The 17,902-nt window shown below is 34.8% G+C and overlaps 1 protein-coding gene across 3 annotated transcripts in view; it reads right to left on the bottom strand.

Moving 5' to 3' along the window:
• LOC149801087 (kinesin-like protein KIF25) overlaps positions 1-17,902 on the bottom strand; it is a 49,090-nt gene that overhangs the window by 17,556 nt on the left and 13,632 nt on the right. For 2 of the 3 annotated variants that reach the window (XM_089955123.1, XM_089955124.1), the window contains exons 7-10: positions 17,434-17,508; positions 13,937-14,086; positions 8,397-8,558; positions 6,289-6,479 (exon numbers count right to left, since the gene is read on the bottom strand). In XM_089955123.1, coding sequence (XP_089811249.1) covers positions 6,289-6,479; positions 8,397-8,558; positions 13,937-14,086; positions 17,434-17,508 — 578 coding nt within the window. Of the gene's footprint in view, positions 1-3,508; positions 3,560-6,288; positions 6,480-8,396; positions 8,559-13,936; positions 14,087-17,433; positions 17,509-17,902 lie in introns of all 3 variants that reach the window. The other variant, XM_089955122.1, reaches the window with a different exon arrangement.

Here is a 17,902-nt window from a genome sequence, read left to right as displayed (position 1 = left end):
GTTTCAGTATAATGATTTTGTAAGAATGCTAAACAAATGATACAGTAAATACATCTTTTTTTTAATTCATTGAACATATTGATTGGAATCCGATGTTAATAAAAAGAAACACTGGTGATGATTATTCTGGCAATAAACCTTAAAATCACTCATAAATGAAGATTAGACACAAAAGACCTATATCACCATTCAGTGTGGTGTTAAGTTTAAAACAGTTTGTATCTGGTTCTTATTATTGATTGTATCCTGTTTTCCATATTTGTAGTTTAAAAACAAAAACTGTTTCTGCTGAAACTTACTTAATACTAAGCCATTAACTGAAATACATTACAGCTCAATGGCTAGCATGCCAGACCAAAACAGTGTGGGCTCAAATCCTACCACCTGACCAGCCTGGGTCAGCTGCCATGGTGTGTCTTTGGACAAAGCCGTTAACTCCAACTGCCTCAGCCTTAACAAGGCCCTTAACTCCAACTGCATCAGCAACTGACGTGTGTTGCTGTGCCATAATACATCAAACTAACCATCTAGTTGTCCAGACTTAACCAAACCCAATGGTGCAGTTTAACTGGACTACTCTGGGTCATGGATGCATATTGAGTATCAGTTATTTTCAGTGGTACAGACATTTTAGCAAAATAGAAGTCAAAAAGTGCAATCATGAAATAAATTCAGTCCAAATTAATCCTTTTATACATAATGACCTCCCCAATTCTGTCATTGCAAAAATATAATTAGTCAAAATTCAAACCTTCATTTGTGAAAAAATCAATTAGATATCTCTCTCTCTCTCAAAATGAAAAATATTGGTTGCATACATGTATGCATCACTCAGCTTATCTAAAGTCAATAATATCTGCAACAAAAACTTGCAGAAATTCGTAGAGGGTAATATTTCTATCTCTAGCAGACAAAAAAGCAAATAGTCACCAATGCATGTTCAATATACAAGTACAATACAGATGTGTCTGAACGAGCTTTTGTACAAATTTCAAATCTTTAGTTTTAACAATCAACTCTATCCAATTTAAATGTTTGCTAGTGTTTACTCAAAGTAGATTTTACATATTTATCAGAATATAAACATCAGTTGCCAAAACACACAATATATAATGCTTTTGTTTTTAATTAGTATCAACGATATGGTCATCATTCATCAGGTGAACACCATTCTAGGGTTTCTTTCCTTAGCTATTTTTAGAAACCTAGCTCTCCACACAGTTAATAAAGAAATAAATACAGCTCAACCTGCTCACATTGCTATATTCTCACCAATTAAATCTTTATTATGTTTACCAAACAATGCAGCTGCAGTTTTAAGGAGATAACAGGCTTTCATGTTTTTGATTATCAATAATTTCATCTGTTGATTGATTGTAAAATAAAATGTTATCTTAGAAAAGGAATTTTTAGAAAATACTTACAGATTAACAAATATGATAATTAGACTTGTCAGATCCTTTCAAGATGTCACTTCTGATACAGGACTGCTTGCTTCTTTTCCCCCAAAAGATACAAAATATTACCCTCTTGGTTAAATCATGTGTTAGTCACGCTTACTACAACCTAATAAAGACTCCAAAACAACAGCTTTAAGAGAAAAAGGCAGAAACCCTGAGAATATGGAAATAATGGACCTACTTACATGCAGAACTTGCATTTTTTATTGTTTCTGCAACCTTGATAAATTTTACTTCATCCAAACTGCAAACTTAATTTAGTGCATTTTAATCTTTCAAAAATTGTGTATTTTCATTCAGATTGTTTTCTCCACACTGAAAACTGTGCATCAAGGAAAAAACGTGTTTCAAAATAGTATATTAATGCCTGAATCTTTTATCACACTTGGAGGGATAGGTTGAAATACCTGACACGCCATAACAAAGTCTGTTGACTAGAAGAAGTAACAAATATAACACATTTACACACACAAATACATATGTATGTGTGTCTATATATATATATATATATATATATATATATATATATATATAAACTCATTTACTAAACTTCTGGCATATATGTACAAAGAAGAGGAGAATAATCTAAGACTTTTCTCGTAACTACTTCCATGGTTTCCCTTGGCAAATCTCCACACTTGTTTATTACATATTTCTTTCTCCCCCAATCCTGACTCCCCTCCTGTAGATGGTTACCCAAGGGTCACACCACAAATTCTATCACACAGAGTATGTGTCCCCATGCTATGACTGTATGTATAAAGTCTGGTCAAAAATATTTTTAAATTTTATAGGAGAATGATTGTAATTATGTTTGCTTATTGATGTCTAACCCCCACCCAGGGACCCCCTAGTCATAGGGGGACAAAATCTTTATCACTCTGGCAAATGGTTATCAGTTTGGAAGATTATCTACCAAGTTTGGAAATTTATCTACCAAGTTTGGAATTTTATCTACCGAGTTTGGTGAATACCCAACAAACTGTTAAGAAGATGACAGTGATGGACCTATCAACAAACGGAGGATATCACAATATCCTGACCACTAAAGAGTGGTGATGATGAATGCATGGCAAAACTCTTTTATCTGGACTGTGGGCAGGGGGATAAAAAAATAAAAAGGAGCAAAAATGCACGAGTTCTGGTTACTGTGAATTAAAGATTATTAATGGAGTATCAATTATTTCAGATTTCATGTTTAGTGCATGCCATAAATTTCAAGTTCCAAAGAACAAAATGTTTTTATTTATTCATCAGTCATGACCCCCTTCCCTGAACCTCAAAGTAATGTATACAGAAAAGATCGATTTTGCATAACCACAAAAACCGATATGTACGACAAAAAATTTACAGTATACCAAATCTGTACATCCCAAGAACATACATTCTGTTCAGATAAATCATCTGTACATCCCAAAGACATATAATGTGTTGACATAAATTGTCTGTACATCCCAAGTACATATATCTTGTTTAACATAAACTGTTTGTACATTCCATGTATATACATCTTGTTGATGTAAAATGACTGTACATCCCAGGTACATTTATCTTGTCAACATAACCTGTCTGTACATCCCAAGTACATACATCTTGTCAACATAAACTGTCTGTACATCCCAAGTACATATATCATGTTAACATAAACTGTCTGTATATCCCAAGTACATATATCTTGTCAACATAAACTGTCTGTACATCCCAAGTACATATATCTTGTCAACATAAACTGTCTGTACATCCCAAGTACATATATCTTGTTGACATAAACCAACTGGACATCAAATGGCCATATACCTTGTTGACATAAACTTATATTAATATACAACTGACTCTGTGTAATTGTTATTTTTGATTGTTTTGTTCAGCAACTCAAATACTGATTACAAGTTCTATATGAAAAAATACATGTACTCAGAAAACAACCATGGAACAACAATGTTCCAGAAAATGAAATTTAAAAAAACCCAAACAACAAAACAAATCTAAAATTACAATTCTGGAAATGACCATGTAAAGTCATAAACTATAACAAATAAAACATTTACTTCTTGGGCTTCTTCCATTTGGTTCTTCCCTTATGGGAATTCTTGTATATCCTATAATGTATTGAAATTGCTACAGTTAGGACAATATATCCAAGACTTACATGAAAAGGGCTTGAGTTGTGAAGATTTGGCAGAATTAATTCCATGCAGTTTACTTATAATCCACAAGTTAGAAAACAGTTAACTTCTCAAAGAGGGTAAATTCTGAACACTTTAGCACAACTTTTTTTCCTACTGATGTGATTGGCCATGAAAAGTTTCCTCCCTGCACCTAATCCTTAGGTGACATGTAGGATAAGGCAAGGATTTGTGTTCCAGCAGGAACTTGCATAATTGACTTCCAAACTTGATTTGTGGCACGCAGAGAAGTTCAGAGTGGAAAAGTTGAGAATTCTAATTGCAAGAGGATTAAAAAAATAAAAAAAAACATTTCTAGCTCTGTTTCTGCATTTGTACTAATTGTTGCCCACTGTCAAATTTTTCTGTTTTGATCCTCAACCGACATCATCAAGGTATTTATTTCTATTCTAAGCTGTGCATAAGCGTTTTCATAATTCAGCACATTCTGCTTGTCAACTTCCAGCTTTCTTTGCGCACATGGTCTGCTCTAATGTGATTTGTTCTGTTATTAAATATGAAACTGGAACTGGTTGAGTGGATAAATGATAAATTTCACTTTATAAAAAATTACAAACTTTAACTTTTATTTGAACCAATAACATGGCTATTATTTTTAAACTTGCAACATGGCTAATTTTGACAGTGCAGGCCTATTTATTTCCTGAGTTAACATACACAACCAATAAAAACAGAGTCAACTTGAGTCCCACTTAGTAAAATCTAATTATTTCCAAACATGTTTTATTTTCTACTGAGTTGAGACACTAGTAAAGGTTTAATATTGTTTATACTGACATTGTTCTGTATTACTAAATCTGCTGTCAACTGTAATTCTATTTACAAGAATGTGTAGAATATACATAGTCTCATTCAACCATACTATTGCATGGCACTGTGAGACACACCATACAAGGGATAAATACATGTTTCAATCACTGCTGGTGACAGAAGGTACTACAGTTAAACTTTATACAAGCAAAACTACAAGGATATTTCTTATCAAAAATTACCCAAACTTGCTGTTTGGAATCATTCATGACAAAAGTATATTGTAAAGCTAAAAGGATTTCATTTGACCTCATTTTCAAAACTGCAGCAAATGCTGCAAGTATTCCTCAATCAATACATGAAGGGTTTAGGTGAAACATGACATCATCTGATTATCCTACTAATGTACTTTCATTGAAAATACTGATAAAAATATGTTAGGAGTACATCCAATGCCTCACAAATCAGGCCCTTTCTAGTTAAAAAAGATACTCACCACATTATTTGACTTGTTTTAACAACAAAAGTGATCAAAAGTTGTTTGCTTGGTGAGACAAAAATCAGACATGAAGGCTGTTCCAGTCAAATATACATGGGACCCAGGGAAGGCACTTTTAATAAAGAAAAGTCATCCATAGATGCATTTAGAATTTTGTATTGTTTTCATCAAAACTCTTCGGGTAATGTAAGTACCCTAACACATAGTTTTTAAAAAGTGCCTTCCCTTACTACCATATATGATTCAATGGAATAGCCCTGAGTTATTTCCCATTGGAAAGAGTAATTTACACTAAATCATCAGTTACTTCTGGTGCAGATGTGCATGCTCTTCCAGGCTTCAAAGGAAGGTAACTGCAGCGGGGTATGGGAGCGCATGCCTATATTATGATTTGGTATGTTTTATTAAAACTCAAAAACTTGCCATCTTCTGCATTAGCCTATCATCATGGATAGGAAGCAGAATAACTAAAGTATTTATGAAGAGGCTGAAGGCAGACTCTTTTTATTGTTTTTGTTGATACAGATCCCACCTGGGATGAAAGGTCTTTGAGGTCAAGGCTGGAGAATGTCATCCATGACATCCATCCCATGGCTGAAATGATGCCAGTCACAGAACAACTGCACTTGAATTCTATGCTGTTGGCAACTTCCCTAACAATGTTTGTCACAATGTATATGAAATTCATATGGTCTTGGCTTAGCTGTCTGCAGTTAAAGCAAATAAACCAACAGATCTAGGACAAAAGAGCATGAGCAGAAATATCATCCCATGCTTTGTGGATATATGGGGTGTATTTTAAAAGATGGTGAATATTGGCGATGGACTTGTATAGTGGTGGAAATAAGGGATGGATTTACAAGATGGTAGATGTTGGGGGTGTATTTTATAAAGCACTAGATGTAGAAGGTGGATTTTATAAGGTAGTGGTTACAGTGGATGGATTTGCAAGGTGGTAGATACAGGGGGTGGATTTTATATGATGGTGGATTAAGGGATGGATTTGCAAGATGGAAAGGTTGGATTTTATAAGGAAGGGGATGTAGGAAATGTATATTGTTAAGGAATGGTTGTAGGAGATGGATTTTATAAGGTGATAGATAAACAGAGTGGATTTCATAAGGGAGTGGATTTTTTATGGTAGTGGATATAGGGAGTGGATTTTATATGGTAGTGGATGTACTCCTAACATAATTAGGTAATGTATCTGAAGAAGACACACCATAATAACTCCAGTCTGGATGTGATATGGAAATATGATGACTTCAACATGCAATGAATGCCAGATTATTCATGTAAGATTAAATGGGTTTCTAATAATTATATATATTGTTGCTCTAAAAGTGTTAAAATGGTCCAATCATCATAAATAAGATCTGGATCAACTACCTACCTGTGGAAATTTCCTGGGTGGGCGTTGGGGGTTTACTGAGGGAAAAGAAATCTGGGGCCTGAGAGGTTAAGGTCAGGCTTACAACAAGGTGAGATCTACTTGAGTGTTCATGTACAAGGGTTGCTGTCTCACGCCTGGTACGAAGGCCATACTGGACCATCCTCATGACATCATGAACAGTTTCCACGGGCCTACAAGTATAAATCAACAATTATTCCAAAATGTTCACTGCACTAAGGCTGAGTGGAGTGAATAAGTTCTTACTTTTAGACACAAGTGATTCAAAACTTTACCAATAACATGTTTATTTCTAAATAATATATTATAACATTTAAAGAAAACATTTATTATGTCTTTTCTATATCAAAGCCGAGAAATTAAATGCCTGTGTAGATCTATTCCATGTTAAGTACTATGCAGCAAACATATTCTGTACCTGCTGTGATGTCATAACAATACAATCCTTCACATGCATCTGTTTCAGATATTAAAATTCCACCTATGGGTCAGAATTTTAAATCACAAATGAGACCTTGCTCCTAACTTTTGAACACACTAAATACCTGTTACAATTTGCATAAAAAAACAAAAAGAAAACCTGATTTAATACAGCACCCAGTATTTTTATTTATAAAAATACGATGACATATCCTGCTTACAAAAAATTTTCAAGAGTTGCCACTGTATGATTATAAACCACATAAAATTGTTATCATTTAAATATTTATTAGTGTCAAGATAACATTAATCAATGAATATGTTAAAAGAAAATGATTATCATTTGCAATTAGAAGTTACATTTCAAAATTAATAATTTCCCTACAGATAAAGCACAACATTGTCTGCAAGGAAAGAATAAATTGATGAAAGCTGGTATGCATACATTTTATTTTCTAACATCATTCAAATCTGGAAAATCATCTGAATCCATCCTATGCAAACCATGATTTTACTGTTCAGTTGTATTTTGTCTGTCTCTTGTATGTCACACTGCTGAACCCTGATCTTAATCATAAAATAAAATGTATGCTTTGAATACATTTGACCCATTATGTACAGATGCCATCAAATTATTCCAAGAAAATAAATCTCACTTTAGGGCTGTTCCAATAAAACCTAGCTTGGGACTAAACACTTTAAGTATGAAGTACTCACTCAAAGATGCAATTTAACATTATGTATCATTTTAATATGAGATCTGTGGATAGTTTTGGAACATGCAAACAAAGTTTTTAAACAAATGCCTTCCATGGGACCCATGTATACTTTAATGGGACAGCTTTTAGCAGATTACTGCACTCATATAATATTTACTTCACATCTGTTCAATATTTAGCATTTGTTAAATCCCATCCTAATTGGTTCAGTTACAACTACTGCTGGTTGATTTATGTAAATGACATTAGCACTATATATTTATCATTGAAATACATTACTTCTTTCACATTCTACTGAGCGAGATAGGAAGAATCACAGATCACAATGCTCAAGTTTTATTAATGTTCACCCTGCTATTTTATCAACAGTTCATCACAATCTAAGCACTGATTGACCATGGTGGCACATTTCACAGCTTATCATCAAATGGACTAGTACAGTGAAAGTCTGAATAAAGGTTACAATATTTCTTGGATTTTTCTTGTCTGAAGTTGTTTTTCCTATCTACCGAATAGGGATCAAACAGTGAAATTATCATTCACATATTAAATTCCAACAGTTGAACCAAGACTTCACTGGCAATGACTAACTGATGTTTCAATGTTAGTATTTTCTCATTTGGAAATTACCGCATTTTTATATCAAAGGCATCAAGGTCAATTTATATAATTATCAGTTACAAAGATTTTGATTTTGTTGAATATACATTGTAAATACAATTACTGCTTGGTTAACATAAAAAAACAAATACTAAAGTTGTTTTTGTGCAACGTCCTGCCCAAAACTAACTTCTCTGACAGCTTTGTTGGAATTTATGCTTTTCCCCCAAGTTTTGCAACATTCAAATTTATGACTAATTCTATGATGTCCAAATACAGAGCGTAAAGACAGTACTGTAAGGTTCTGATGCCTTAAAATCAAGGGTCTTCATCTTGCAGAGACTGACTTACTTGGAGGTAAGAGTTGGCAAGTTAAGAGATCCATCGGCTCCAGTGATCACATCATGTTTAGCATTGGAATCATTACTGAGTAGATCTCGAATATCATTATTGTAAATCTCCACAACTGACACTTCCAGTGTGTAACTGTCAGGAGGCTTTTCTGAGATCAGTCTGAAAAAGACATGAAAATATATGTCAAGCTATCACTGACTTATCTGAAGTTAGGTTCCTTTTATTGTTTATGGTTAGAAACCTGTATGCAAAGCCTATATCTTCATTAATTCATAACTATTGTTGTGAAAGAGCATTCAAGTATGACCTCCAAACTGTATCTGAAACTTATACTGAATTATTTTGTCTGTCTGTCTTTTTGCCTTGATGTTTTGTGTAGCATCAGAGAATAAAGAACATCTTAGACAAAAATATTTTGTGCCATGATATAACCATATAACACCAGAATTTGTGTTATAATGAAGCATGTTAGAGTGGTTCCCCTGTATATGACAGTATGTAAAGGGTGCCTGTTAACAGTGTGGTCAGCTTAGAGAAGTTTGACTGTACATGTTGAACTTGTACATAGTCAGAAAAACAATATACCATCATTAATATAAATATATATATCTTAATTTTATGGACACAATATTTTTGAAAACTAATAAGTTTTAATAGTATATGCTATTTGATGGCATCAATTACATTTTCTAAAAATTACACAAGAAAAATTCAAGCAGCAATGTAAACAAAGGAATATTTTACCTGTATCCAAAAGCAATGACTGTACTATATGTTATAATAAACAGAGTTTCATCAAGAAACAATTCATCTGTAACCTTGTCTCTTTTTGTTCCCAAATTTTGTCCTACTTAATGCTTATTCACAGTGTGTCATGCTTGGTATTAGGTTGAGGATTGTAACTGTGATGAATTCTTCCTACATACTGTTTATAATATGAGAAAATAATGAAGTTTTCAAGCACTGTTCACTCTCATCTGATTGGGACATTCCTACATACTGTTTATAATAAGAGAAAATAATGAAGTTTTCAAGCACTGTTCACTCTCATCTGATTGGGACATTCCTACATACTGTTTATAATATGAGAAAATAATGAAGTTTTCAAACATTGTTCACTCTCATCTGATTGGGACATTTATGATCAGCATAAGTAAAAAAAAAGACAAACAAACCTACAACTTTAAAATAGTACGGAATGTCTGAAATATCTGTACACACATATATAGCGGTGGGTTGTAACTGGAATAAAATGAATGGATACTTTATGGATCAGTGAATGAATAATGTGCATATACATGTGACAGAAGTCAGCTTATGACAAATCAGAGATTTGCAAAACTTGGTCAGGAGTTCTGACTTCAAAAGAGGAAGGATTTTCAAACAGCATGGTAAATTATTTATTGCAACATATGCATTTGATTTTGTTATCCCATCTAGTACTTAAATCGTGGGTCACTATGTGAGTAGTTTTCATCATTTGTATGAAAGCTTTTATGTGATTTCCAAGTCAGGAAACATTATTTTGGCTAGATTTGAAAAATGATCTGAAAACATAAATGGGTGATTATGTTTGGCTACAAAGCTGACAAATAGTGTCTATGCATGTATACCTGTATCAACATTTGATACAGATTTGGCAAACATTGATTTCAGCAATGTCATACTTGTTATCACGTTTAATATGTCTTAATATGCTGCATGACAAGTAATGTCATATTTGCCACCAATAGTAAATGCTAAAAACAGCTTTCCAGGAAGGGCAGAATCCATATTTATATCCTTTCGAACTTGATTCCAACCACAAAAATTTGTTTCCATTCATCAATAAATTTTGTGCAATATTTTGCTTGCTTAGCTGTTGTATTTTAGCCATTGATGTTTGAGCTCCTTAGTAATCCAGACATAATCCTTTAATCTCAAGTCCTTTGGGAATTACATATAAGGTCTGTTCCATTTAAACATATATGGTACCCAGGAAAGGCAGTTTATAAAAAAATATATGCCAGGGTACTTTGATTTCACAGAATTCATATTAAAATAATACGAAATTTCTAAATTGCATCTATGAGTGAGTACCCCACTTTAAAGGTGCCTTCCTTGGGTCAAATGTATGCTTTAATGGAACAGTGCCTTCCCTGGGTACCATGCATGTTTTAATGGAACAGTGCCTTTCCTGGGTCCCATGCATGTTTTAATGGAACAGTGCCTTCCTGGGTCCCATGTATGTTTTAATGGAACAGTGTCTTCCCTGGGTCCCATGTATGTTTTAATGGAACAGTGCCTTTCCTGGGTCCCATGCATGTTTTAATGGAACATAGCATTTCCTGGGTACCATGCATGTTTTAATGGAACAGTGCCTTCCTGGGTCCCATGTATGTTTTAATGGAACAGTGCCTTCCCTGGGTCCCATGTATGTTTTAATGGAACAGTGCCTTCCCTGGGTCCCATGTATGTTTTAATGGAACATAGCCTTCCCTGGGTCCCATGCATGTTTTAATGGAACAGTGATTTTCTGGGTCCCATGTATGTTTTAATGGAACAGTGCCTTCCCTGGGTCCCATGTATGTTTTAATGGAACAGTGCCTTCCTGGGTCCCATGTATGTTTTAATGGAACAGTGTCTTCCTGGGTACCATGTATGTTTTAATGTAACAGTGCCTTCGCTGGGTACCATGCATGTTTTAATGGAACAGTGCCTTCCTGGGTCCCATATATGTTTTAATGGAACAGTGTCTTCCTGGGTACCATGTATGTTTTAATGGAACATAGCCTTTCCTGGGTACCATGCATGTTTTAATGGAACAGTGCCTTCCTGGGTCCCATGTATGTTTTAATGGAACAGTGCCTTTCCTGGGTACCATGTATGTTTTAATGGAACAGTGCCTACCATGGGTACCATGCATGTTTTAATGGAACAGTGCCTTCCCTGGGTACCATGTATGTTTTAATGGAACAGTGCCTTCCCTGGGTACCATGTATGTTTAATGGAACATAGCCTTTCCTGGGTCCCATGCATGTTTTAATGGAACAGTGCCTTCCTGGGTCCCATGTATGTTTTAATGGAACAGTGCCTTCCCTGGGTCCCATGTATGTTTTAATGGAACATAGCCTTTCCTGGGTCCCATGCATGTTTTAATGGAACATAGCCTTTCCTGGGTACCATGCATGTTTTAATGGAACAGTGCCTTCCTGGGTACCATGTATGTTTTAATGGAACAGTGCCTTCCTGGGTACCATGCATGTTTTAATGGAACAGTGCCTTCCTGGGTCCCATGTATGTTTTAATGGAACAGTGCCTTCCCTGGGTACCATATATGTTTTAATGGCCTTCCTGGGTCCCATGCATATTTTAATGGAACAGTGTCTTTCCTGGGTCCCATGTATGTTTTAATGGAACAGTGTCTTCCCTGGGTCCCATGTATGTTTTAATGGAACAGTGTCTTTCCTGGGTCCCATGTATGTTTTAATGGAACAGTGTCTTCCCTGGGTCCCATGTATGTTTTAATGGAACAGTGCCTTCCTGGGTCCCATGTATGTTTTAATGGAACAGTGCCTTCCCTGGGTCCCATGTATGTTTTAATGGAACATCATACATAGTATAATCCGTGCTGACAAACTTCAAACACTTAAGCCAACTAACAAAGCCAACGTCAAAGGGATGTTAATTCTTTTAAGCTGCTTAAAATTAGCAAATGAACTGACTTGCCTTGTTTAGGCAGGTTAACAGTCCAATGATCACAGGCAGATTTACCATATATCTAGTACAGTGGATGCAATGTGCAAAGAAACCACAATGGATAAAACAAAATGTTCAATAATGTTTGCATCCAGAGATTTCAATGAATGAGGAAGCGGCAGGAGACAAACCCCATCTCAGGAGGAAAACCCACCCATCCAGGAGGTTCACATGTATGAACGTGCAGTTAGTCACCAAGGAATATACCAAATCTTTATTAAATATACAATGTCTTTGATATGTCAAACTCTTTACAATTGTTTGCAGACAAGCTAGCAATTTCAATCCAAGAGTTGATGGATCAACACAACAGCCACCATTATATTTCAGACATGATTCAAACTTTTCAAGCAATATTATGTCTATTAAATGTCATATAACTGTATGACACTTTAACATTAAATTGTGGCATAACATAAAAACAGCCATAAAATGTTTCCGTGGATTGAATGTGAAGAAGTAAAATTGCACAAAAAACATTTTCTTGATTTATGGAACAGAAATAAATTGGTCATGGTGGACGCCTACTTATAATAAATACCTATTCATATGGGACAATACTGACGAACCTCTTTCTTTAAATTTGCTTATAAAGAACAACTTTTCATAAGGGACATATATTGATGAACATCTCTCTTAAAATCTGCTTAACATTTATACAATAAAAATTTATTTGAAAGCAAAACCATATCTCCCTTTCCCTCATAAATTAATGTCATTTTGAAACTGTTACTTAACAAAAGGAAATAAAAATTCTGCCAATGCAAATAAAATGAAATTTTGTTAGGAGTTGGATGCAGAAAGTACCAGTTTTGTCAAGTCTGGACATTACTCTTCTTCCTATTAGATCAAAATGTTTTGGTCAATTTAAGGTGTGTACAGAAAGCTTCAGCTTTGATTAAATCAGGATAAGGTAGACAATGGTCCAAAAATGGGCTAGAAAACTAAAATTGTAACCCTCTAACCCCACCTAATATAGAATAATTTTGTGAGTTAATTTTGTTTGAAAAAAACAGTGCAAAGCAATTAAAGCCAAATAAAGGCATACCCACCCCCCAAAAAAATAATGTAAACTAAATTGCTATCATAATGGCATGAAAATGTAGTAAATTCATTTGCATGTGTGCTTACAATGCACACAAATTGGACTCTCTACTTTAAATGGTTTCTGATAAATATTTGTACTTACAAGGTTTTTGTCACAAACTCAAAAAATTTAAAATGTGTGGCAAATATATTAATTGCTGTAACTTGTAATGGCCAGATAATCTAATTAGGATATCTACATATAAATCAAATCTGTTTACCAAACTTCATATGTCTACCTCAAGTGGTTTTCACCAAATATTAATAATGAGGTTTTAGTAAAAGATATCCAAAAAGTTCAAGGATGTGTAAAAAAAAGCACCTTGAAATATTGCTGCAATTACATGAGTCAGCTAATTTACACAATAATACAAATAAGCCTACCAAATCTAAGTGTTTACCTCAAGAAACATTTGCATAAACATACTTAGAAAGTTTACTGACAAAACGTCTGAACTCAAAAATGTTGAAAACTATGGAATACTTTGAAAAATAAGGTCACAGTTACCTGAATTTATTCAGTTTTTGAGACCCAACCAAGGTATTTAAATAGTGAATTTGGTCTGGTGTGGCTTAATAGGTTTTGAAAAACTAGTATGAAACAATGGATGGATGGATAGCACAAAACCATTGTCTTCCTCCGAAAAAAAGGGAAGCAACACCTGTCCATACAGAACCATTATACACAGCTTTAACTGGATGATGTGAGTCACCTGAAGAGTTCCCTGGTGGCCCTTGGTATGACTCCCTCTTCTGGGTGTGGATCTGTGGTCAGGTTGTAATCTTCATTTTTGTGGCTCCCCAGCATTGTGTGGGTCTTTCCACTCCCTGTCTGGCCATATGCCATGATGCATATATTGTAGCTATAATAATAAAAGAAGAAAACGTATGAGGCAAAATGAGGCTTGTTGTTATGACTATAATCAATGCTGGACAATTCTGAAAATATGGTCCTTGCATGGACTTTATCAGACTGCATATTTTTAATTTTACTTGATATTTCGTCATTTTTCAACATTGATTCTGGAAAAAGTTTTAGGGTACCAAAAATATTCTCAACCTGCCCAAGACAACTGGACAAGATATTTTTTTATCATTATCTGGATGAAGTTTCTCTGTAAATAGACAAAACCTGTACAAAGAAGTCTTGTTTTATAAATAAAATCAAATATATTTAATATTTGTTCTCCACCTACCTGATGAGGTAAAAAAAAAGTTCATAATCATGGAATTTTACAATGATCTTTAAGATATTTTGCTTTTGTTTCTTTTAACAGAACTTTTGGCACATTTTAGTATTGGTTATATAATGCCAAGACAATGGGAACTAAGTGCTGTTTCTCATGATTGTTGTTGTTGTTGTTGTTCTAGGGTTTAAAGCCATTTTTCAGCACAAGATAGGCTATACATGGCGGCCAGTATAAATGGTGGAGGAAGAACCCTGGAAAACGCAGGGAAGAACCACCGACCCATGAGAAGCTACTGGCAGGCTTTCCCATGTACCCACGCTAGCCGAGCCTTGGACTCGAACCCATGCAGACAGAGGTGAGATGGCAGTGATCCGGAACGATGAGCGCTTTAGACCACTCGGCCACTCTGGGCTCCTGTTTCTCATGAACATACCAAGGTAGATAACCTAGGTTGGACTGGGCGGGTATTTGAAACCAAGACCATTGGATCATGAATATAAAGCTCCACCAACTGAGCTACTATGACTCCCCAGAACTGTATTTTACTGGACTGACACCGAGGATTCCCCAAAACTGCATTTTACTGGACTGACACCGAGGATTCCCCAGAACTGTATTTTACTGGACTGACACCGAGGACTCCCCAGAACTGTGTTTTACTGGACTGACACTGAAGACTCCCCAGAACTGTATTTTACTGGACTGACACTGAGGACTCCCCAGAACTGTATCTTACTGGACTGACACTGAGGATTCCCCAGAACTGTATTTTACTGGACTGATACTGAGAATTCCCCAGAACTGTATTTTACTGGACTGACACTGAGGACTCCCCAGAACTGTATTTTACTGGACTGACACTGAGGACTCCCCAGAACTGTATTTTACTGGACAGACACTGGAGACTCCCCAGAACTGTATTTTACTGGAGTGACACTGAGGACTACCCAGAACTGTATTTTACTGGACAAACACTGGAGACTCCCCAGAACTGTATTTTACTGGACTGACACTGAAGACTCCATAGAACTGTATTTTACTGAACTAACACTGAAGACTCCCCAGAACTGTATTTTACTGGACTCACATTGAAAATCACAATGTATTATAGCATTATCTTAAAATGCATTGGAAGACAAATGCAAAAAAAGGAGTTAAAACATTTATCATTGACCTTGACCTTAGTTAAAACCATGACTGTGATACATGAGATGCCATAAAAATGCGAAGCACTAGTGTATGATGGTCCATCCCTGTACCTCAAACAGCTTTTATGATATAAAGCGAAATCAAAAGAAATATTAAGCTATAAGTTTGAACTTGATGATAAGACCTCAAATGTTCAGTGCAACAGGTCTTATAGATACAATTAGTCAGTATGCCCAGCTTTATCTATAGATCTTAAACAGCTGTTGGTTACAATGCAAACTGAAATTTAATTTCTTGACCACTGATCCTGACCTTGAGTATAGAACCCCTAATATGACATACAACACACTTTTGGTAATAATATAGTTTTATTAAGTTTCAACTTTCATCTTAAATGGTTCTAAAATTGGAGAGTGGAAAGGAAAATGTATAACAACATGACACTGACCCTGAAGACAACAGCCCCAATGTGGCATATGATATACCGGTTAACAATGATAGATATGAGATATGTATAGCAAGCTGCGTTGCTTAAACTCAAACAACTCTAAAGCCATGACCTTGACATTAAATACATGTAAGCTAAGTTTCATCCCTTAATCTAAAATTTTTTTTATAGTTATGACAGAATGGCAAGTGTGATGAAAAATGTAAAATACTGAGGCATGACCTTAACCTTGAAGACAACATCCCCAATGTGGTGTGCAATACATCTTCTAATGATTGTGTGTAATAAGTATGCCAAGTTTTATCCCTTATCTCAAACAGCTTTAAAATAATAGAATGGGAGGAAACTTTGATGAAGGGACTGATGGATGAAAGGAACCACAGATAGATGTTCTATGTGGACAAAAAACAAAATATGATACAAACTTAAAGACTGCATACTAACTTTTTTTCCAGAGTTTTTTGTGTTCTAGTTTTAGATATATTGTTAAATTCGGAGCATCCTGTATTCTTTGTTTTACTTCAAAACTTCCAGTAGTACAAACCAGCTCTAGCCCTGCATTTCTCTTAATGTTTTTTTAATTCATGTAGCTTGCATGCCATATTTGCACCATTTGAAGAAGCATCAAATTTGAACACTGGTGTATAAATTCAATTATGTTTCAACCACTCCCAACCTTTTTATGTCTGTACCTCAAACAGTGGATAAGAATGACTGCAATAAAATCCTCCCTTTCTATAAGCTGGTCAAGACACCTAAAAATGACATTCATTTTATAATTGAGGCCATTTTTATACTTATACTGTTACCTCATAAAACTTGACACTTCCCCATAACTCAATCGTCATAGAAGGGGAAAAAGTGAAAAAAGTCTCAGACGAAAACCTTGCATATTTCCAATATATACTCACTTTAAAAGGCAAGTCCAACTATAAACTGCACAGACCCAAATCTACCATCACATTATGTGCTGGCAGATCTGAGTTTATGCAGTTTGTTAGGAATAATCAGCAAAATAAAGAATATAAACCCTGATCTGCTATGGCTTTATGCATCTGCAGACCAGGGTCTGTGTTGTTTGCAGCTCGATTTAAACAGTATTATATGACATAAATACAGTAAACTCCTAATTTTCCTTTATTCCACTTACCCACATTTCACATTTACATGAATTATTATTAACACACAAGGAGGAAAATACACCCCATGATATGTGCCATTTGTATTTGTGCATATACATGAATGTTTATCATGGGTTCTTAAGCAGAAAGTGCCATTTTGTTATATGTTTGACCAGAATGAAGATTCAGTTCCCCATTGACAGATGGATTCAAGTCACATGAATTCAACATGCATGAGGTTTCTGAGGAACGCAATACATGCATAAATCAGGGGCTTACTGTATGTCAGAATTAAAATTTACCCATCTAACAATGACGTCAACATAGGCTGCACTTCATCAAACACCTGGTCCTGCCCCTCTGAAGGAGAGTAGACCCTATAATGAGAATGCAGGAGACATTTAGTTAAAATGATATATTTGGTACATAAATAGCAACATTCAGTTTATTTGTAATTATATCTAAACAAACATTTGCAAGTTCTCTTCAATAAGAAAAATAAATGGAAGAAGAAAAAAAAATTACTATTTCCTTTGTATCACAGGTGTACACTGAATTAAACAATTACAAGGAGCAATACAGACAATACTGTATGCCTGAGTTGTCTCCCATTCACTGAATGAATTTTTTAAAAAAATCATTTTGTTGTACAAACAAAATAAATTGATGCTTTATATAACCAATCTAATGGCATGTATGAAAATCAATATTTCAAGAACAAAAAAATTATTAAATTTCACTCAGATTTAGAATAAATATATAGCTCATAGA

This window comes from Sinohyriopsis cumingii, chromosome 4, assembly GCF_028554795.1.
Source record: "Sinohyriopsis cumingii isolate HCF-2022 chromosome 4, ASM2855479v2, whole genome shotgun sequence".
NCBI lineage: Eukaryota > Metazoa > Mollusca > Bivalvia > Unionida > Unionidae > Sinohyriopsis > Sinohyriopsis cumingii.
This window is presented reverse-complemented; position numbering and strand designations above follow the sequence as displayed.